The sequence below is a fragment of the Cnephaeus nilssonii genome (assembly GCF_951640355.1).
Source record: "Cnephaeus nilssonii genome assembly, chromosome: 24".
In the NCBI taxonomy this organism is placed as follows: Eukaryota; Metazoa; Chordata; class Mammalia; order Chiroptera; family Vespertilionidae; genus Cnephaeus; species Cnephaeus nilssonii.
The window spans coordinates 6,129,060-6,152,336 of NC_137095.1; the positions used below are offsets into that span (position 1 = coordinate 6,129,060).

At 47.9% G+C, this 23,277-nt stretch overlaps 1 protein-coding gene across 2 annotated transcripts in view; it reads right to left on the reverse strand.

Annotated features, from left to right (window-relative positions):
• Nucleotides 1-23,277, reverse strand: part of CRTC3 (CREB regulated transcription coactivator 3) — a 99,876-nt gene that overhangs the window by 16,483 nt on the left and 60,116 nt on the right. For both annotated transcript variants that reach the window (XR_013813145.1, XM_079764093.1), the window contains exons 4-8: nucleotides 15,021-15,082; nucleotides 14,080-14,142; nucleotides 11,108-11,208; nucleotides 3,775-3,810; nucleotides 1,229-1,314 (exon numbers count right to left, since the gene is read on the reverse strand). Coding sequence is in view for 1 of the 2 variants with exons in the window: in XM_079764093.1 (XP_079620219.1) it covers nucleotides 1,229-1,314; nucleotides 3,775-3,810; nucleotides 11,108-11,208; nucleotides 14,080-14,142; nucleotides 15,021-15,082 (348 nt within the window). In the remaining variant the exon portion in view is untranslated. The remainder of the gene's footprint in view (nucleotides 1-1,228; nucleotides 1,315-3,774; nucleotides 3,811-11,107; nucleotides 11,209-14,079; nucleotides 14,143-15,020; nucleotides 15,083-23,277) is intronic.

The following is a 23,277-nucleotide window of genomic DNA, read 5'->3' on the forward strand; positions in this document are numbered from 1 at the left end:
TTATTATTTTTTGATTTGTTTTTTTTTTTAAAATATATTTTATTGATTTTTTACAGAGAGGAAGGGAGAGGAATAGAGAGTTAGAAACATCGATGAGAGAGAAACATCGATCAGCTGCCTCCTGCACACCCCCTACTGGGGATGTGCCCGCAACCAAGGTACATGCCCTTGACCGGAATCGAACCTGGGACCCTTCAGTCCGCAGGCCGACGCTCTATCCACTGAGCCACACCGGTTAGGGCTATTTTTTGATTTGTTAATCCTCACCGGAGGATATTTTTCCATTGATTTTTAGGGAGAGTAGAAGAGAGAAAGACAGAAACACGGAAGTGAGAAAAACACACTGACTGGTTGCCTCCTGCACGGGCCCTGATCAGGGCCCAGGCCGGGGAGGAGCCTGTAACCAAGGTACATGACCTTGACTAGAATTGAACCCGGGACCCTTTGGTCTACAGGTTGACGTTCTGAGCCAAACTGGCTAGGGCAAGGAGATGAATTTTAAATCACTTCTCTCCCTCCCCCCAATGATGAAACATCAAATGCACCTCGCTTTTACAAAAGACCTGTCAGGCCCACGCCAATGCTGAAGGGGACCATCGTGGACGTGGCAGGAGAAATGGAACTGGACGGAGGAAGGCTAGGCAGGCGGGCAGTTAAGTGCAGCGGCCAGACGAGCAATAGCATCGCTAAGGGCTGGGAGGTGAGCTGCTTTCTTTCACAGGCAGCACAGCTTCCCTATGGGACCAAAGAATTCACAAAGAGGTCCCAGTACCGTGGGACCTCTCCCTCCTCCAGCGGGAGCACGGTGGGGGTCAGCTAGCACAAGTGGACACAAATACTCATGGAAATCATAAAACAGATGACTTGTTTACCGACTCCCCGAGGACTCAGGTCAAGTGTCCTTGACTTAAAAAAGGGATATCTGGTGAAGCAGCAGTGGTGGATAGAAGCTGGTCACTGGTAGAGGGTGTTGGTCACAAACAATAGTTTGGTGTGTTTTTTTAATGAGTCAATTCACATGCAAATTAGGAAGCCAAGAGATACTGTATGAACTTACCAACAAAATATGATCATTCTTACTTGAACCATCATTCCCTCGTGTGTTCGTCCTATCTCTGTCCCCAGAGAAATTACCTTCCTTTTCCCCATTTCCTCGCTTTCCCTCCGCAGGGACTGCTGAAGGGCAAACACTCAGTGACAACAAGCACAGTGAGAACTGCTCACCCACCTCCTTGGTCTCCCACAGTTGCTTTGGCAGTGGCTTGGGAACGTTCAACAGATTCTCTTCTTTCAGTGAACCAGGGAAAGACATCGCTAAAGTGGGGGAAAGCACATTCATTAGATGGCAGCCATCCCAACACCGGCCAAAGAAATTATCTTTGAGAGAAAAAAAAATGATTTCACAAATATTTATTGTTGTTCTCAGAGAGAGACCAGAAGACAAGGGAAGGGCCAGCCCTCAGGAATTAGGGGACCTGATGCCAGGCAGGGGGTTCAACATTAGAAATTAGGGTTTGGTGAGCACGTGCGCTCCACTTGGACTGTCATGTCATGACTGTCTGTTTTAGCCCCACACAGGAGACCCGTGGGTAACAAACCCCAAAAAGAAGTCACTTAAAACAGGGACCAGCCCAGTCGGTGTGGCTCAGTGGTTGAGCATTGACCTACGAACCAGCAGGTCACGGTTCGATTCCTGGTCAGGGCACATGCCTGGGCTGTGGGCTGGATCCCCAGTAGAGGGTATGCAGGAGGCAGCCAATCAATGATTCTCTCTCATCGCTGATGTTTCTCTCTCTCTCCCTCTCCCTTCCTCTCTGAAATACATTTTAAAAAAAAAATAGGGATCAAAATTTCAGAGTAAATTCTGAGAAAAAGATTTGAAAAATGGAAAGAAACTCTAAAATAAGTTTCTTTTATCTTATTTTTACTAACACTCGGGATCTGATTGAATTGGTGGCCTCTCAGAATGAGTTAAGGAGGGTGGAGGCGCTGTAACAGAGCCTGATGCGGTGCCTTTACAGTCAGCCTCACACCGTCAGGACAGCCGCCGCTCCTCCTCAGATATCCAGGCTTATCAGCCGCCCCAGGTCTCTCTCCTAATCGTGATATTCAAGCCACTCTCTTCTGAAGAACTCATTTTGTCCACATCCTTGTTTGATTTTCTTTTCTTCAAATGCTACCTAGTCTAACTCTTACTATGAACGGCTTTGGAAATGTGAAGCCCACAAGGGCAGGGCCTTGATTTTATTCAGCAGCATTTCATCACCTGGGGTGCTGGGCACAGTGCCAGCTCAACCCTGGCTCTGCAGTGATTCTCAAACTGGGCAGCGGGAACAGTAGGTTTGAGAGCCTTTATAAAGCAATACAATGAGGCACTCGAGAATAAACAATAGCTCTCTACGGCACTGACGGATGATAGGAAAAGTTTCAAGGGCTGAGTGAGGTGGCTTCGTGCCTCAAGGTTACTGCTCATAAGAGGTTGGTCACAGGAACATGGCTGGGGCCGACCAAGGCCTTAAAGAGGACTGCTTCCTTAGAGAAATTCACTGATTTTAGTCTTCGTCTCCAAGATTTGTTGAGGATTCCTCAAAGGATCCATTGGGGGAATGAAAAGCAGCTTGAAGCCAATTACCGTATTTTCCGGCGTATAAGACGACTGGGCGTATAAGATTTTCCTGGGTTAAAAAGTCGTCTTATACGCCGGAAAATACGGTATTTATTTGTCCTAGTGGATGTTTACTGAAGTTTCAACTTTTCATGATGTTATTCATGGCCTAAAATGGCTTGCCCGGAAAAGGACTCAATAGGATGACGGTAGAGAATTATGCCTCTGGTTCAAGATGCGCCTCATATAGCATACTCCCCGTGAGTCCTTATCTCTGCAATTTATTATAAATCTAATTTAGTTGTTCACTTTCAAATTGCAAAAACTAAATTTCAGATGGTGAAGATTTAGGGAAAAGGAAAAAGTGTCTGGCCCTGAATGAATAAACGAACTGTGTCAGATCCTCACTTATCACTGGCTTTGAGCGACATTTCAGCAGATCTCCAATATCACTGTAATCGGTTTTACAAATCTCAGTATCTTCTGCAATCTCTGCGGTTTCATTTTGCAGTCGATTTGCAGTTTCCTCGCACTGCTTATTTACGTGTGTCAATCACAGAGTCTCAAAACTTTCTTAAATGGACAGAGACAGGCAGCTGAGGACGGAGGAATACTGAAATAACTAATGGTATAAGTGGCCAATTCATTAATATTTTCTTTTTCCTTAAAGATTTCTTATTGATTTTTAGAGAGAGAGGAAGGGGGAGGGAGAGAGAAACATCAACGTGAGAATGAAACATCAATTAGCTGCCTCCTGCAAACCCCCTATTGGGAATCCAGCCGGCAACACGGGCATGTGCCCTGATCTGGAATAGAACCAGCAACCTCTAGGTACAGGGGAAGATGCCCAACCAACTGAACCACACTGGCCAGGGCGACCAAGTCATTAATATTTTCATGTGATGACAACCTTTGCCTCCCTGCATACCCCTGTGACTGGGATTATGGGGAACCCAATGATGCAATCTCACCACATGCTTTCTTTCTCGTGGCCTTGGTCATGAGTATCCCTAATTTAATAGAGCATCTCAGACAACTCAACTAATTTGTAGTTGTCAGCATTTTGGGAAGTTCTGAAACATGAGCATCAATTAGTTCACATGTTGAAAGGAGGTCATGTCAACTGCCGTCAGCATCCCGCCCAGCCCAGTAGCAAGACCAATCCGTACCTTCCCCAAGTCCATTGTTCTCACCATCACAGAAACCTGGTGGGAAAGAAAACAGATACTTTTATATGGCGCTTTCCTTTTCCTTTATTCATGAATTTGTCGCTCTTTCTGATTTGAAATTGAATTTTTAAAATTCTATCCATTTTGGTTCACTGATTGAGGTCCAGCTAAGATACATGGGCCTTTATGCTAAAATTAAGACAGATATGGTTCATTTAAGCCTAGAGTTGGTTCCTATCTACTTTTCTTCTCCTTTAAAATTATCTCACTCTTAAACTGTCCTGAGAGAACAATTTTCAAAATCGGAGAACCTCTATTCAGCTTACAAAATAAAGTAAAGATCCAAACCTCTTCCAAATGCATCGCCCACTAGGAAGGGCAGGTAACTGCTTCCCACTCGCCACACGGGCCTAGCGGAGCAACGGGAAGCTCCATGCTGTATGTTGTTATACATACATTTCTTGCAAAGAGTCAAGTTATCTAAAAAAATCATTTATCTGAAGTCTCAGTCAACTTAAAAAGTGTATGTGATAGCTATTCACAGAAATTTAAAAATCTGACTTTGAATATCTTCTAACCAAATAAAGTATTTTTTTAAAAACATTTTGGTTCTTTTCTTTTTAAAGAAATACGTTTTCTTTTTTTTTTTTTTTAAAGAAAGAGAGAAAGGGAGAGGGAGAGAGAGATAGAAAGATCAATGAGAGAATATCGATTGCCTGCCTCCTGCATGCCCACCACTGGCGATCGAACCGACAACCCAGGCATATGCCCTGACTGGGAACTGAATCGGTGACCTCTTGGTGCATGGGTCAATGCTCAACCACTGAGCCACACCGGCTGGGCCGAATAAAGTATTTTTAATCCATAAAATACACTGCTAATGACAAGTACAGTATATCCAATTGCTCTAGGCTAAAACCAAAGACTTGTGCCAAGAAGGTATGGTTATTATTCTCTTTAGAGACATCAATTATACCAAGTGAGTTTTCAATATAAAATCAGGAGAAATTTTCAAGTTCTAAGCCTTTAAATATAAGCTTATTTATTTAAAGTTTCAATATGTTTTGGAGTAAGCTTAATCTGTAAGTTAACCAGATTAGGCTATAAAACCTAAACTAAATATCTAACAATCATTCACTCAACATATATTAAGTTCCTACTAAATGCTAGACGTGGCAGGTGACAGAGTGTGGGGTGAAGACAGAACCTGGAGACAAATTCTACAGCCAGAAGATACCAAACTTTAGTGGAGGCTGGGTGCCTGGCCAGCACCAAGAGTCCCCGGGAGCAGGAAGAGGTCAATAAATTGAGCACATTCATAAAGACAGAATTTCTGCCCTGGCTGGTTTGGCTCAGTGAATAGAGCGTCGGCCTGCGGACTCAAGGGTCCCAGGTTCGATTCTGGTCAAGGGCATGTACCTTGGTTGCGGGCACATCCCCAGTGGGTGGTGTGCAAGAGGCAGCTGATTAATGTTTCTCTCTCATTGATGTTTCTGGCTCTCTCTCTCTCTCTCCCCCTTCCTCTCTGTAAAAAATCAATAAAATATATTAAAAAAAAAGAGACAGAATTTCTTTCAGGCTGATAGAAACAGAATCTAAGTCAGTGATTGAAAACTTTATGTTAATGCACATAAAGACCACTCGGGTAAGCTTTTCAAAGCAGATTCATGGGCTCAATCCTCAAAGCTTTTTGCCTCAGAAGGTGTAAGAATGGGCCCAGGAATCTAGTTTTTTTAAATCACCCCAGAGGACTCTCCTTAGACGGTCCTGGCCGATGAGAGACTTGGCTAGGCCATCGCTTCATGGTGCGTTAACGCAGCTGAAGAAAGGAGATGTGAACAGAAGAACATCAGGCAATGAGGTTCAGAGGCAAAGGGCCCGCTCTGCAGTCGGCCCTGTTACAAGGAGGAAAGAGGAGCTTTTGACTCACGTTTTGGGGCCTTCATATTGCCAAGGGCAGAGAACGTGACCATTCTGATCATGACAAAGTGATAGCCCGATCACCAATAAAAATCCTCGTGTTATACAGCAGTCCAGCATTGCTTCTCTTTCTCACCAAGAAACCCATCACTCTGGGTCTAATGAACAAGGCTGACCTGTCCCTGCAACACGAGGACTCAACCTCGTGAAACGGCCCGAGTGGGGAGCAGACATTCCACGCGACAGGCCATTAGTGTCACCGCCTCTCCGTCAGACTGGAACCGAGGGAGGCTTCACGGAGGAGGTGGCACTGGAGTTAGACACTGAGGGTAACAACGAGGATGATAATAACAGCTGCTAAGAGTACTGTCCGCTGACTATGTGCTGGGCCTTAACACAGGTGATCTCACGCCATCCTCACAGCAACGCTCTGAGGCAGGTACTAACCCTCCCAGTCACACTGCTAAGTAAGTTTGGGACTAGGGCTGTGGCCTGTGCGCCTTCAGAATGTCCACCGTGCTGTGCCTGAGGGGCTGGACATGGGAGTAAGGTGGGAAGGGATGTGCCCGTGTGAAGACAGGCCGAGGAGGGGAGATGAGGCTTCACTGAGAGAGGAGTAAGTCGGCATAAGGCAGGACATACTGGGTCTCCGCTAGAGCAGTGACGCGATTCAGCTATGCTTTCTTTTTTAAATAATATATTTTATTGACTTTTTACAGAGAGGAAGGGAGAGGGATAAAGAGTTAGAAACATCGATGAGAGAGAAACATCGATCAGCTGCCTCCTGCACACCCCCTACTGGGGATGTGCCCGCAACCAAGGTCCATGCCCTTGACCGGAATCGAACCTGGGACCTTTCAGTCCGCAGGCCGACGCTCTATCCACTGAGCCAAACCGCTTAGGGCTCAGCTACGCTTTCGAGAGGTGGTTCTGACAGCTCAGTGTGAGAAGGACTGAAAGGCAGGGAGACCACGTGGAAACCAAACAGAATGGTCCAGGCCGAAGGCAGGAAGTGGGGAGAGAGAGAGAGAGAGAGAGAGGGCAGGTGGAGGCACCGCAGGGGTAGACTGAGCGCGAGGTGGCTGCTGAGAGGTGACAGGGGTGCGACTGAGAATATAAAAGACAACACCAGGTTTTGAGTTTAGGTGACCAGAAAGATGGAGGTGGCAGCAGCAAGCTCACGTGACCAACATATGCAAGCCAGGATTTTTGCCGCTGAATGACACAACCGTGAACAAGGGGCTACCAGTACAAAGGAGCGGGCTGTGATGGGAGGTCTGCACAGAGGACAAGCACTCGCATCGGTCCAGCGGGGATGGCACAGCAGGGACCGAGGCTGCACCTGTGAGACTTCCTGGGTCGGAGCCATGAGGTGACCTCCTCCGTGTCCCCTCTCCCGGCTCCCAAGCCTGACACATGGGGAGTGACTCCCAGCGCAGCCCTGATTCACTGAGGGGAGGAGCAGCAAGAGGTGGATGCTCTAACCCAGTGGTTCTCAATCTCCCTAATGCCGCGACCCTTTAATACAGTTCCTCATGTTGTGGTGACCCCCAACCATAAAATTACTTTCGTTGCTACTTCGTAACTGTCATTTTGCTACTGTTAATGAATCGTAATGTAAATATCTGTGTTGAGAACCGCTAGCAGGGTTGCCTAAGACCATCGGAAAACACAGATATTTACATCACGATTCATAACAGTAGCAAAATTACAGTTATGAATTAGCAACGAAAGTAATTTTATGGTTGGGGGTCACCACAACATGAGGAGCTGTATTAAAGGGTCGCGGCATTAGGAAGGTTGAGAACCACTGCTCTAACCAGAGGGGGTCCTTTAAGAAGCCCCTGGGGCCTCAGCCTCCTCATTGTGGGCCCTCCTGCCACCGAGGGGACGCTCTTTGCCCTCTCTATGACCCGGCATGCTTGCCCTCTCCCTCCCATCATGCACAGGCTCACTTCCTTCAGGGTTATCTGCATTTGAAACTTCTCCTTAACCAGGCAGGTCAAAGCGTACCGCATGTTGAAGGTCACTGACATCTGGGCCTCTACCGGACCCAGAGGAGGAGCTCAGGGCTGTGGCCCCCGCGTTGGCCATGCTCAGCTTCGAGAGCTCTGGGTGCAGAAGACAAGCACCCGACGCGCATCAGCCTGGGCTCTAGGACTCTCTGAAAGGACGCGGGCCCCCCCCGGCCTCCTTCCCAGGCCGGCCGTGAGCCCGGCAGAGTGAGGGGACGGTCCTGGGCGCTGGGACAGGGCATGTCAGAGAGCCCGTCACTGCCGCCGTGTGTACGCGTGTGAAATGGTAACTGAACGGCACGGGCTGCCAGGGCGAAGATCAACATGTCCTTTCAGAGATCCTGGCTAATTAAACAAGAGAAAATCTAACAATCTTGTTTGGGTGTATCCAGGTCTATTGCTGCCATTTATCTCAACTGCTAATCACTTACATCGAACTGTCATGACACTCAATAACCATCATGAAAATTACTACCCGTGTATCAGAAGAATGGCTTGGTTTTCTTGGGACACAGACCGCTCATTAATGCATCCAAGTTTACTGCTCATGGAGTTAAGCAGATGCTTTTTCATCCACTCACAACAGCGAGTGGGAACACTAATCGAAGCTACATCATTATGTTCAGGAAGGTCCCCAGAGGCAGAGCAGTTAATGTTGCTTCTGCTATGAAGCCCGACTCTGGGCTCCAATTACATTTTCCCATCACTTGCTTCATCTTTATTTGGTTGGTCCTATAATAAGAAATACCTTTTTGCAAAGCTAGTCGATATTTTTAAAATCCAAGAGGAAAAGAAAAGGAAAAACTTTAATGAATTACAGGGGGAAAATGCATGAAACGATTTAAAATAGCTCCCACCAGCAAATAGAATTCTCCAGAAATAATTCCCATCCTTGGAGACTTGACTAATATTTTAAACACACTGGCTTTCCCATGTAAACACGTCCATATTTGGATGTGTTTCTGAGTTCTGCGATACTTGCAGGAGCAGCCACGCGGTCCAAGCTGGAGGGCAGCCCGCCCTCCGGGCTGTCAGATACGTGGCCCAACAATGTTTAACTGCTGAGGTGACAAGGAGCGCCCCCTGATTCTCAAGTCACCCCAGAAAGCCTGCTCTGGATGCCTTTCTCTCTCTGCTCTTCCTGTCTGCCGGGATCAACACTCTTTGGCCTTCTCATCCATCCTCTCACCGCCTGACACTCCTCACCTCGTCCCTCTGAAGCCACATCACTCTTGGCATAAACACTTCCCTCAATCGGCACTTTCTTTAGTTATTTTCTTTTCTCCTTGCATGCAGCCTCAAAAGGTCCTACTTCAATTACCTAGGATTTCCTGTGCTCTCTAGGCCGTCAGCCCTTTCTGGAGTCAACTCTGCCAGAAGGAACGGCAGAGGCAGAAATCAGCTCTGCATTCGGGGTCCCAGGTCCAAACCCATCGGTCTGGCTCCCTCCCAGTCCAGGGGGGCTAAGATCCTGCCGCAGTCACAGGGACCCCACTGATCGCCGGCTCTGATTCTGCTGGGTTTTGTTTATATCTTCCCATCTCTGCCCATCCTGAGCTAACCTCCCCACCGCCCCAGGTACCCGCTTCTCTAACCCACACCCGAGTCCGACATGACCGCCGCTTTCCTCTCCTGTCCCCGTGGGTGGAACCTCGGCTGGATGGCCTTCCCCGATTCTAAAAGACCCTACACTTCACAAGCAACAACGGTTTGGTCACCTCTGATTGCACGAGGGAACAATTAGTACTAAGTCCTGTCCTACTATGTGCAAGAACGTAAGGCCAGCCATGTTCTCATCAGAAGGAACAGACCATTAGGCTTTAAATCAGGCGTCCTCAAACTCCGGCCCGCGGGCCACATGCGGGTGTTTTTGCTGTTTTGTTTTTTTACTTCAAAATAAGATATGTGCAGTGTGCATAGGAATGTATTCATAGTTTTTTTTAACTATAGTCCGGCCCTCCAACGGTCTGAGGGACAGGGAGCTGGCTCCCTGTTTAAAAAGTTTGAGGACCCCTGCTTTAAATTGACTAAAAAGTGAAGAATCCAGAAAAGCTTGGCTGAAGATTGATTTGCGTTTCAAGACCAAACACATCGTCGTTCCTGTTTGCGGACAAGGGTCAATGTGGAGTACGGACTGGCACATGGAAGGGGCCATCAGAGCCACTGTTCCTACTAGATTATACCCCTGAGAGGCAGGCCGGGCTGCGTCTCAGCGAGCCGGCCTGTGGCACGTGCAGGCCGATGCTAGCGAGTTTCCCTGTGGTTTCTCCGCACTTCCCAGCGCTGAGGGCTCCTCGGCCAGGCCCAGTGCTGCAGGTAAGACCATTAAGATGCTGACTTCAGGAAACCGACTCTGAACACGGGAGTGACACAGGTGCCGAGGGAGCCACCTGCACGCAGGAGCTTTGGGATGTTAGAAGGACACGGATAGTTCTGGCAAAGAGAGGAGGCCAAGGATGGCCCCACAGGAATGATGACAAAGCGGAGGGTGTTGATCAGGCAGGTCAGGAGTGAGTTATGGGAGGAAGAGATGAGAACAGAATGACACATTAGCAGGACCCAATGTGGTCCTCACGGCTGACTTGGGGAGTGAGGAGAGAAGCGGGGGGGGGGGGGGGGTGTCAGCTGAGACTGGGGCTCTCCTGGAGGGAGGGGGCACGGAGGACTGTACGCAGGAGACTGTGATCAGACGGGAGCTCACTCTGGAAGCAGACGGCAGGAGAAGGCTTCCCACTCCTGTCGCTCCGGCTCTCTCCTCCGCTTCACTCACTCTGGAGGCAGAACGATGGTCTACCTGGCAAAATGGGGAACAACGGGGCAGGCGATGCCCAGCCCCAGTCCAGTCCCTCTCCTCCTCAGGGCCCTCTCTGCTCGGCCTGCCCTTCAGTCGACCTCACCCTCCCATGGCACTCGGCCTGGGCCAGCGCTGCCGGGCAGTGGGCTCAGTCATAACGGGCATGGAGCCAGAGAGCATCCGCGTCCTCGTCTCACTAATAAAGACATTTAGCTTCACCTGTCACCTCTGATTTTATTTCTCCATTTGCTCAGATCCTAGGTGAGAAAAGAGGACCTTCAGATAAATCACGTAAAACTGGATGAGAAGTATATAGGCCCGGAAGTGAGGAGACTGGGTAGAAAGCCACGAGGAGTCCACATGAAAACGATGGGTGGGAGGAAGAAAGGAAACGGAGGCCCGGAGCTGCTGAGGGGGGAGAACCTGCCATGGAAGAGGCTGCAACCAAGCATGTGACCTGTAAGCGCCACTCATCCGCCGGAGCGCACACACCTCCCCGCCGCTCCTTCTCGGGAGGCCACCGGGCTGGGGAGGGCATGCGCCAGGCCAGATGCCCCAGGACAGGCAGAAGCAGAGCCGCGGCGGGCAGGGCCGTGTGTCTTACCCATGTACGCGGCCGGCCAGGCCGACTGGCCCCCTCCTCCATAGGGGTCCTGGGGCTTGGTGCTTAGAGCACTCGTGTGAAGAGCAGAATCAGAATTGGTCCTGAGGGGGGAGGAGAGAGTGTGGCTGAAAATCCGTTTTTCCTTCGTGACAACGCAATAGTCTCTGCTGAACATCACCAACGGGAGAGAAGGTCAGGATGATTCTTGCCGATGATCCACGCAATGAGGGATCTGGACCTACCTGAAGTCCCTCACATCAGTGACAGCCACTGAAGATCACCCACACTCCACATGACTGTCATCTGTGCTCGCACAGCTTTACACCGTGAAGCTGCTGGCACAGCTTACTGATCTATTTCAATAAGGCAGGGGTCCTCAAACTACGGCCCGCGGGCCACATGCGGCCCGCCGAGGACATTTATCCGGCCCGCCGGGTGTTTTTGCCGCCGCTGCCTGTCCTGCTTAGCAGCCGACTTAGCAGTGTGCACAGGAATTTGTTCATAGTTTTTTTTAAACTATAGCCCGGCCCTCCAACCGTCTGAGGGACAGTGAACTGGCCCCCTGTTTAAAAAGTTTGAGGACCCCTGCAATAAGGCCTGGGAAATGGATCAGTAAGGCCTGGGATGCGTGGCTTCCTCCAACCCCTGCTCATCCTTCCTCCACTGAGAGGAACTCCTGTCTGAAGGCTCACTGTTGCAGCCGTTCTCAGACCCTTTCGGGGGCAGTACAAATCCAGGGACTTGCAGTTAACACTAGAATGACCTTTGCCCCTTTGCTCGTTCTGATGAGCACAGTGGAGAGTGACAGAAGCCGTGTGACATGTGAAGTCACTGCCGACTAAACGCATCGGCAGAGGACCTAACTTTGGTCAAGGGATTCGTAGAAGAGATAACAATGCCACTCGTCTCAATACACTTTTCTGTTTTGGAAAATGTCATTTTGTTCCTTAAAGAAATATTTATGTTAGCATGCGATGGGTTTATTATTTTTACTTGGCTATTTTCAAATTCATGAATAAGTAACATTTAAACATCTCTCAATTTAATTTCTAATGTCAATAGACAAATCCCCATAGATACACCGACACAAACAGACACTCTAGGGTCTCCGTGGCTTCTAAGGTGGTAAAGGACAAAAAACTCAGGAACCGCTGATCTAGAGCAGTGGTCGGCAAACTGCGGCTCGCGAGCCACATGCGGCTCTTTGGCCCCTTGAGTGTGGCTCTTCCACAAAATACCACGTGCGAGTCCTAGCCGGTTTGGCTCAGTGGATAGAGCATCGGCCTGTAGACTCAAGGGTCCCAGGTTCGATTCTGGTCAAGGGCATGTACCTTGGTTGTGGGCACATCCCTAGTGGGGAGTGTGCAGGAGGCAGCTGATCGATGTTTCTCTCTCATCGATGTTTCTAACTCTCTATCCCTCTCCCTTCCTCTCAGTAAAAAATCAATAAAATATATATTTTTAAAAAATACCACGTGCGGGCGCGCACATACAGTGCAATTGAAACTTCGTGGCCCAAGCGCAGAAGTCGGTTTTCGGCTCTCAAAAGAAATTTCAATCGTTGTCCTGTTGATATTTGGCTCTGTTGACTAATGAGTTTGCCGACCACTGGTCTAGAGCGTATTTCTGGAATTCCCCAGACAGCTCCAACTTCTAAACAGCCTCGATTCCAAGAGATGATGGTTGTCTCATGCAGGTCAAGCTGTCTGCCATAAAAAGGACGTGTGGGCTTCCAATCAGCCTAAAATGCGTCTTTGTGGCCTGTTCAGGTGATGGCCTCTTGGCCTCACTGCCCGTGGCTGTGTGTCCAGACCAGGGAGAGGCGGTCGGAGCTTGCGTGTTGCAACAGGAAGAACATGCGCTCGGGTCAGAGGGCCCTGTGTTCAGATCCAGCTCCTTTCGAGTCACAGAGACTCAATAGAGAGTATCAGATGCAGGGAGATAACTGGGAGATTTTGTGTTTGTCTCTTTTGAAGATCTAATTGGCTTTATGAAGTGATTCATGAATCGGGCAGCATCCCCTCTAGCAGCTAAGAGGGGGCCCCCTGGGAAAATTTGAATACTGGCTGGTATTAATGAGTTATTGTTAATTTGTAAAGTGCAATAATGAAACTGCGGTTACGTTTTGTTTGTTGTAAAAGGTTCTTACCAGCCTTATACTGTTAGATACATTTATAGTAAAAGATTGTATCTAGCCAGCTGTGGGATGGGGTGGGGGTTAGAGAAGAAATGGCAGAATGCTAAGGACTGAAGCTGAAAGATGAGCACAAGGGACTTCGTGTAACTCTTTTCCTTTTTGTGTATGTTTAAAATTTTGCACTATAAAAAGCTTTTTTTTTTTTTAATCCCAGTTTCATCACGTATTAGCTAAGTGGCCTTGGACAAGTCATTAATCTCTTAGAACAAAAAACAACACACAAAACCTCGTCTTTAGAGGATGTTATCAGGATTGACTAAATAACATATACCCCAAGAGTCCTAACAATAGCTAACGCTTACTGAATACATACCATTCCCATGTATTCTCTTATTTAATCTTCATAACCGTCCCTTAATGCAGATACTATTATCTCACTTTTCCAAATGAGAAAACCGAGCAGAATTTATTTATTAAAACAGAATTAAATAACTTGTTCAAGGTCACATAGAAAGAGGCAAACCCTGTAGCCCAAGCATGTCAAACTCGCAGGCCGCAGGCCACATGCCTCGTTTATTTGGCCCGTGTTAGCCTTTGAGTTTGACATGCTTGCTGTAGTCTCATCCCAGACCTCATGTTCTTAACTGTATTAGTCTGTCCTCAGTGGACATTCAATAAATGGTGAGGGGTTTGAGGTTTGTTTTCTTAACACTTCATATAAACACAATTAGTTATGAACAGACTCTGGCAACTAGGCACTATATGAAGAGCATCAGGGCAATCAAACGGATTGGTTTCTTTCCAAGTTATTTCTATTAGGAAGCAATGCCTGTACCTGTTAAGCGCAGATGTCAGCCTGAACCCAGGATGCTTTTCTTCTTTCCAAGGACGCTGCTGCCTTTAAACACCAGAATAAGATAAAAAGGAGTTCAATCCACAAGAAGCAAAGCAGAGACTCAGACGTGGGTCTGAGAACTGACTTTTCCACTCGCCTGGCTGTGCAACCTCAGGAAGTCCCTTCAAAATGCCCGTGTTGCTCATCACGATGAAAATGAGGTCAGATTGAATGATCTCTCTGGTTCCTAGGATTTCTGATTTCTATGATAAAACTGCCCCAAACCTGTGAGAATGAGACTAGCTAGCTGGGCATATAGAGTTTAAAAAGGTGTGGGGCAGCCCTAGCCGGTTTGGCTCAGTGGATCGAGTGTTGGCCTGTGGACTGAAGGGTCCCGGGTTCGATTCCGGCCAAGGGCACATGCCCGGGTTGCGAGCTCGATCCCCATTGGGGGGCGTGCAGGAGGCAGCCGATCAATGATTCTCTCTCATCATTGATGTTTCTATCTCTCTCTCCCTCTCCCTTCCTCTCTGAAATCATTAAATAAATATATTTTAAAAATATGTTTAAAAAAATAAATAAATAAAAAGGTGTGGGGCAAACAAACATCTTTGAAACCTTTTTAAAAAATTTATTTTTATTGCTTGAATTTCATGCACCGGGCCTCTAGTATAAGAATAATAAGTCAGAGTATTCTATTGGCAAATATATTCCAAATATGTTTCTATTTGGTTTTAAAAGTGAAGATCTAAATAACTTTTCATTTTAGACTTTCATATCAGCCTATGATTACACATGAAAATACTTAAGTTTTGTAAGAGCAAACAAGATTCTGTTTTATATGAGAAATTTCTGGAACAGCATTCAAGGCAGATAAAATAGAGCAAAAGTTTCTAAAATGAACACATGCCCATCTTATCTTTAAAATAGGGTTTGCTTACCTTGGCCAACTCTCGTCCAGGGGCTGTGAGGAGTAATTGGCTCCAAAAGTGCTACCATCAAAGTAGAATTTTTAATTAAGGAAAAATAAACTTAATGAAAAGGTGGAGCAGAAACGAGGTGGGGAATTACGGAGAGTTACACTGCGGAGGTTCTGGCTCTTATCTTTCCCTCTCCACCCACCAGCTCTTCCTCGGGTGCTCTTATCACTTCCCCTGGAGCGTCCACACCTCACCAGGGCCGTCTTCGTGTGATTCACGTGGGCGTTTCTGATTTTTCATGTCTGCAGGAGCTCCTGTTTTTAAGAACTCCCTCCACCCCCACCCAAACCTGGAAGGACTGTCGTTCTGCGCAGGCCTCCCTGCCCCTCGAGGGACCCAGGCCGGGTCTTCCCAGCCAGGTACCTGACGCTCCAGGAAACAGCGAATGGTTCAGGGATGAGCTTGTGACACAAACAGGACCAAAGAGTGCTTTGAGGGGAAGACGAAGGGGTTCCCCCAATTGAGGGGGTGAAAGCCTGTCTACGCATGACATCAGCACAGCGGTGGCACTTCCCTGATAGTCTCAATGCTGCTGCGTGAATCCTTGGGTCTAGCCTTTGGGTGACATAAGCCGGTGTTTCCTTTTTCAAGTCGTCACGGAAGTCCTGTTACTAATAACCATCAGCTTGTGGAGAGATGGGAACTTCCTTAAGTGGTCAGGGACTCCGCTCCACAGATTCTGTTCTTCCGTGGGCCTCCCACACCTTGGAGCGTGCACCACACACGTGGAGAAACCAGCACGCCCCTGTACCTGCACCCACAATGCAGTCGAGAAATTTTGGTGAATTTAGTCACTACACCCAAAGAATAATCTTCTAAAACATGCTTAATCATATCACCCTCTTGCTCAAAAACCCTCAATGATTCTCTTTAAAAGAAGCCAGCATGCCTGGCCAGTGTGGCTCAGTGGTTGAGTGTCAACCTATGAACCAGGAGGTCATGGTTCGATTCCCAGTCAAGGCACATGCCCGGGTTGTGGGCTCGATCTCCAGTGGGAGGGGCTCAGTGGTTGAGTGTCAACCTATGAACCAGGAGGTCACGGTTTGATTCCCAGTCAAGGCACATGCCCAGGTTGTGGGACTTGATCCCATGTGGGGTGTGCAGGAGGCAGCCGATCAATGATTCTCTCTCATCATTGATATTTCTCTCTCTCACTCCCTCTCCCTTCCTCTCTGAAATCAATAAAAATATATCTTTAAAAAAAAAGTCATCATGCTGGACTCAGGAGGAAATAGGACCCTTGATGGAGAAGGGAGTGGCACGAAGGCGAGACTGGGCCCCCAGGTGAAATGTGGGCACTGAGCTAATGAGCTCCTAACGATTTGGTGAAATGTTCCCCTTGCCAGGAGAAGCATTCTGATCACAAGTTTCGCTTCCTGTGTATTAGCTGTGTCTTGTCTAGTTATCTCATTGCTTAATCTGAATTGAGTCAATAAAAGAAAACAGATTTTCCAAGAGAGACGTTTCTTCAACATTAACTATTAGGCTTAATGGTAGGAAGGACAGATTGGAAGAGACCGCAGGAGACGGAAGAGGAAACAGTGGTAAAGAAATAAGAAGGTCCGCCCTAGCCAGTTTGGCTCAGTGCTAGAGCGTCGGTCCCCAGACTGAAGGGTCCTGGGTTCAATTCCTGTCGGACGCATGTGCCTCAGTTGCAGGCTCGATCCCCACTCCATGCGGGAGGCAACCAATCGATGTGTCTCTCTCACTGTCTCTCTCTCTCTCCTTCCTTCCTTCTACTCTAAGAATCAATGGAAAAGTTTCCTCAGGTGAGGATTAAAGTCGGAGAAAGAGAAGTATCACATGATATCACTCATATGTGGAATATAATGAACAACATAAACTGATGAACTAAAATAGATCCTGAGACACAGAAGCATTGAACAGACCATACAACCTCAGGGGGAAGGGAGAAAATGAGGGTGAAGGGGGTGGGGGGGGTGGGAGTGGGGATGGGAGATCAACCAAAGGACTTGCATGCATGCATATAAGCAAAACCCATGGACACAGTCAGTGGGGGGGGGGGGGGGGGGCGGCATGTGCGGGAGGGTAGGGGAACAAGTGGGGAGAGGTCAATGGGGGAAAAAGGATTCAATGTAATACCTTAAACAATAGCCGAAACCGGTTTGGCTCAGTGGATAGAGCGTCGGCCTGCGGACTGAAAGGTCCCAGGTTTGATTCCGGTCAAAGGCATGTACCTTGGTTGCGGGCACATCCCCAGTAGGAGTTGTGCAGGAGGCAGCTGATCGATGTTTCTCTATCATCGATGTTTCTAACTCTCTATCCCTCTCTCTTCCTCTCTGTAAAAAATCAATAAAATATATTTTAAAAAAAATACCTTAAACAATAAAGAATTATAAAAAAATAAAAATTAAATAAAAAAATAAAAAGTGAAAAGAAAGTAATAATTAAAGAAAAGAAAAGAAGTGAGAAGGCCCTCAGAGACGGAGCAGGTCAGCCTTTCAGCCGGCAGAACCATCAGGCAGCAGCTTCTGAATCTCTAACCTGTGCTTATCTTTCTCTTTTCCCTTAGAATCTGGCGACTGTGTGTCCAGAAAAGCCTAATTTCACCAAGCAGCAGCTCACCACCTCTCTCAGCACCCTGCCATCCCTGAAGTCACTGAGTCCAACGATCCAGTCCTGGAAATACAAATTAGACTGCAGCGGAGTGACAGTAACCCCATGATCAACCACGGGTTGGTTATTCCACCGTGGTGGTCTAGTCAGCATCGCAGCCTTTCTGACGTTCATGCGATGGTCTATCGTGCTTAATGGAGGGCACCATCCACCTGGGTGCTCCAGTTGGGAACCTCAGGGCCCCCTGCATCCGTTCTCCCTCCCCCCATGTCTCTGCAGTCCTCTAGGGGAAAGTCCCTCTACGTTCCAGCCTCAATCCATCCCCAGGGGACTCCTACCCTTCCCCCTGGGGAGTGTTAGAGGGAAAGTTCTTACTCACTCTCCCCCAAAGGAAGGGGAGGAGCCCTGGTGCTGATAAGAGAAGACATCTGTTGGTGTTTGCACGCGGGTGGGGCCACGGAGCCACAGACGCTCCAAACCAGCCCCACCCTGCCTCTCGGCGCGGCCTGCCCGTGGCTGGTGCCCAGAGCAGCCTTCTCCTTTTGGCTTCCTGTTTCCATGCGGCGAGTGCACCTGGGGCGGCTCGGGAACTGCCCTCGGAGGCAGCGGGGGTGCCGTCTTCTCTCCTACCCTCTGACACCCTGTTCTACCAGGGGCGGAGTCTGGGGACAGGCCTGTGGCCTTCCAGGCAGCTGGTGGGATGGGAACTTGGAGTCTGCTTAATCCAACCCTTCCCCCGCGCCCCCCCCACACACACACCCCGCACGATGAGTTCCAGGGACAGGTTTAATATATAAAACTGGTCCCAACCGGGGGCCTTCTAATTTCTCCACCCACGTGTTCACCATCACTCTACTTCCTCTGGTCCTTTTCCGTCCAACGCTGACTAGCAGGACACATCTGAAAGTCAAACGTGGCATCTTTTGGAGTCTTTGCATACACGAGAACAGCGTCCTGTTTCTCTTAGCGTGCGAGTGACAAATCGGTGGCAGGTAGAATTTTGAAATCTGAATATTTTCCCCCTTAAAACTCTAAAAACCAGCATTTCCTTGTCCTTTTGAGATGAAAATCTCTAGTGAGTGTGAGGAAAAAATTGGGTTTTGTGATCAAATAAATTTTGGAAAACCCGGGTTAAAGATAAGAATACGAAAAAAAAAAAGTTTTAATTGATTTTAGAGAGAGGAAGGGGTTGGGATAGAGATAGAAACATTGATGAGAAAGAACCATCAATCGGCTACCAGCCTGCAACCCATGTATATGCCGTGACCGGGAATCAAACCAGTGACCTCCTGGTTCAGGGGCTGATGCTCAACCACTGAGCCACACCCACCGGGCAAAGAGGTTTCTTAACTGGCGGGCTTCTAGAGCCCTCCTACTGAGGAAGAGCACAGTGTTTCTCAAACGTAACAGACCACGCACTTCAAAGAATGGTGTTCTATAAACCAACACCCTAAAATTTCCATCTCATTGTGTGAAAAGAATCAAAGCCAGGCCATTCCAGAGAGGAGAGCCATTCCTAATCGCCAGGTGTTAAGGCATCTCTTCCCGGCTGTTCACACTAGTTACGATGCAGTACATTGCCGAAACCGGTTTGGCTCAGTGGATAGAGCGTCGGTCTGCGGATTGAAGGGTCCCAGGTTCGATTCCGGTCAAGGGCATGTACCTTGGTTGCGGGCACATCCCCAGTAGGGGGTGTGCAGGAGGCAGCTGATCGATGTTTCTCTCTCATTGATGTTTCTAACTCTCTATCCCTCTCTCTTCCTCTCTGTAAAAAAATCAATAAAATATATTTTAAAAAAAAAGATGCAGTACATTCTTAAACCTCCTCGGGAATATAAATCAGAAATGTTCTAAACATTTGCTTTACTCTTTCTAAAAACGCATCTTTATTTGTTTATTTATTTATTTATTTATTTATTGCTAATCCTCACCCAAGGATATTTTCCCATTGATTTTCAGGAAGAGTGGAAGAGAGAGGGAAAGACAGAGAAAAACATTGACGTGAGAGAAACACATCGATTGGTTGCCTCCTGCACGTGCCCTGACCAGGCCGGGGCCAGGAGGAGCCTGCAACCCAGGTACGTGCCCTTGACCGGAATCGAGCCGGGGACCCTTTGGTCCGCAGGCTGACGCTCTGTCCACTGAGCCAAACCGGCTAGAGCAGTGGTCGGTAAACTCATTAGTCAACAGAGCCAAATATCAACAGTACAATGATTGAAATTTCTTTTGAGAGACAAATTTTTTTAAACTTGAACTTCTTCTAACTACTTCTTCAAAACAGACTCGCCCAGGCCGTGGTATTTTGTGGAAGAGCCACACTCAAGGGGCCGAAGAGCCGCATGTGGCTCGCGAGCCGACCACGGAGCTAGGGCAAGCACGTCTCTTTTCCAGGAAGCCAGTTTCTATAATTCATCCGTGTTTCCCTTCTTTTTCAGTGTATTACCCACAGGTCTGAGATACTAATACATCTGCTGTAAATTTATGTTAATAGTTCAGAAATTCAACGAGGTGGTATCTGGGATACGTGTTTACTGCCTGTGAGGACTGAGCAGTGAGGGGCTGCCAGAGACGAGCGGCTGCAGAGGGAGGGGAGCTCCTGTCCCGAGTTCTGACACCCGGGTCTCGCCAGGGACCAGGCAGTGCCTCTCTCCTGCCGTGAGTGTGGCCCCGGCCAGAAGCCTGCTGGGCAGTGCCCTGGTCTTTGCCTGTAGTGCCCACCCATGCCAACAGCCAGGCTCACGCACCAGCCTCCTCTGCGGGGATGGCCGCCCACTGCAGGAGGGGTCTCCTCGGACCAGAGCTCTGCTGGTGTGGCTGCCCTCTCTGGGAGGAAGCTGGAATATTTGTTAAACAATGTTCGTTTCATTTACGATCACCATATCAGAGCACTGAACTGCTGTCTGGGCCAGTCTGCCTATTCTAGAATAGCACCCAGCCAAGAAACAGCTGTGACAGAATTCTGAATGCAATTTTTCTTTTTGTCTGAACAAGGATTCAAATCAGTGTTAATACTTTCAAATGATAAAACTTCCCTAAGGCCCCTGACAAGTTTGGCTCAGTGGATAGAGTGTTGGCCTGCCGACTCAAGGGTCCCAGGTTCGATTCCAGTCAAGGGCATGTACCTTGGTTGTGGGCACATCCCCAGTGGGAGGTGTGCAGGAGGCAGCTGACTGATGTTTGTCTCTCATCAATGTTTCTAACTCTTTCTCCCTCTCCCTTCCTCTCTGTAAAAACATCAATAAAATATATTTTTTAAAAAAACAAAAAACTTCGCTAAGGAGGTAATAGACAAGTGTCAAAGGCAACCATTTTAAGCAAATTCTTTTTTTGTTTTGTTAATTCTCACCAAGGATATTTTTCCCATTGTTTTTTAGAGAGAGTGGAAAGGGGGAAGGAAAGAAACGGAAGGGGTGGGGGGAGAGTAACACTGATGTGAGACACATTGATTGGTTGCCTCCCTCATGTGGGATCAAACCTGCAACCCAGGTACGTGCCCTTGACTGGGAATCGAACCCAAGACCCTTCGGTGTGCAGACTGACACTCTACCACTGAGCAACACCGGCCAGGGCAGCAAATTCTTTCACAATCAAATGATTGCAGCCCACGAAAGGCAAGGTGGATCACAGCCCTCTTCTTCCGGGTTCTCCTGAATGAATTAATTAATATCTTCCGCCTAAGACCATTTCACTTTTGTATTTAACTGGAACGCATAGTCCCTTGATTCCTCAAAAGAGACTCGCTGTTCATTAATGGGCAGGCCCATGTTTAAAGAACATTTTTTGGCCCTAGACAGTTTGGCTCAGTGGATAGAGCATCAGCCTGCGGATTGAAGGGTCCCGGGTTTGATTCTGGTCAAGGGCACATGCCCAGGTTGCAGGCTCGATCCCCAGTAGAGAGCGTGCAAGAGGCAGCCAATCAGTGATTCTCTCTCATTGATGTTTCAATCTCTCTCTCCCTCTTCCTTCCTCTCTGAAATCAATAAAAATATACATATATTTTTAAAAGAACACTTTTTGACTCAGCTGTCCAGTCCCAGGACCCCAGTTAGGTGCTTAAGAAGAGAATCTAGAGAAATCTCATGATCTGCGGATCAGACTTGTCCTGCATGCTGAACAACTTTCACTTATCTGAGTATTAACTGGGTTCCTGCTTTTCCTTCCCTTAGGAATTCATCGGCTGGCACAGTGACACACATCTAGGGCCCAGTCATATCCTGTGCTATTTCCCCTGAAAAGAGACAGAGTCTCCTGAACACACAGAGTAGCCCACGCTTCCGGGACTCTGCACAAGCTCTCCCTCTCCTGGAACATTCCCTCCCAGCTCTTTGCCTCTCTCTCTGTCACTCACGACCATTTGAAATTGTTTCCTTAACCAGTTAACTGCCATAGTGTTTATGACGCAAGCGGCGGACCTTTCTAAATTAAATTCAAAATATCATGGCGCCCTAACCGGTTTGGTTCAGTGGATAGAGCATCGGCCTGCGGACTCAAGGGTCCTGGGTTCAATTCCGGTCAAGGGCATGTACCTTGGTTGCGGACACATCCCCAGTAGGGGGTGTGCAGGAGGCAGCTGATCGATGTTTCTAGCTCTCTATCCCTCTCCCTTCCTCTCTGTAAAAAATCAATAAAATACATTTTAAAAAATATCATGGCAATTAACTGGTTAATCACTTATTTGCCTGTTTGCTGTTTGTCATCTCCCACAGGACAGTACACTCAAGAAGGCAGGGGCATGTCTGTCTACTCACCTCTGAGTCCCCCGTGCTTACCACAGTGCCTTGCCCAGAGAAGAAGCTCTGTAAATATCTGTCGGATACATGAACTCATTCTCCTCTTACTTCTTTTTTATCCTTCAAGCCTCAGATTTTCCCCCAGGATGCCTTCTCCATCCCCCCAAGACTGGTTCAGGCTGCCCCGATGAGCTCACCCCGCCCGAGCTGCCTCACTCTACTCACCACACTGATGCTGTGACCACATCCTTGCCTCGCTGCCTCTCGTAATGAACTATCAGCAACTTGAGGGTAGGAACCATATTATTTTTTATTTTTTAATCCTCACCTGAGGATATTTTTCCATTGATTTTTAGAGAGAGTGGAAGAGAGAGAGAAAGACAGAGAGAAACACCGATGTGAGAGAAACATATCAATTGGTTGCCTCCTACATGCCCCCAACTAGGGCCCGGCCAGGGAGGAGCCTATAACTGAGGTACGTGTCCTTGATCAGAATCGAACCCGGGACCCTTCGGTCTGTAGGCCGGACGCTCTATCCACTGAGCCAAACTGGCTAGGGCCGGACCATAATATTTTTTGCATAATATCAGCAATGTCTACAATGGTGCCTGACACTAGCATATACTTAAATCATTGGGTGAATGAATATTCCTCTCTGTGGCTTTTCTTCAACCCCCTTCTCTTCTAAGTTATTCCTTTGGTTATAACAGCTGTAAGCATGTGTATATATTTAGACCATCCTTGCTGCAATAAGGATCTGAGATAACCACACACCCGCATACACACTCAGGATATTTAGAGAGAGCACCTACATAGAAAGAGGAAATTGAGAAATCAGAAAAAGATATATTGTTAAATCAAGCGAAGAAACACTCAAAGGCTTTTGCTTGAAAATTCCAAGTGATCTGCAC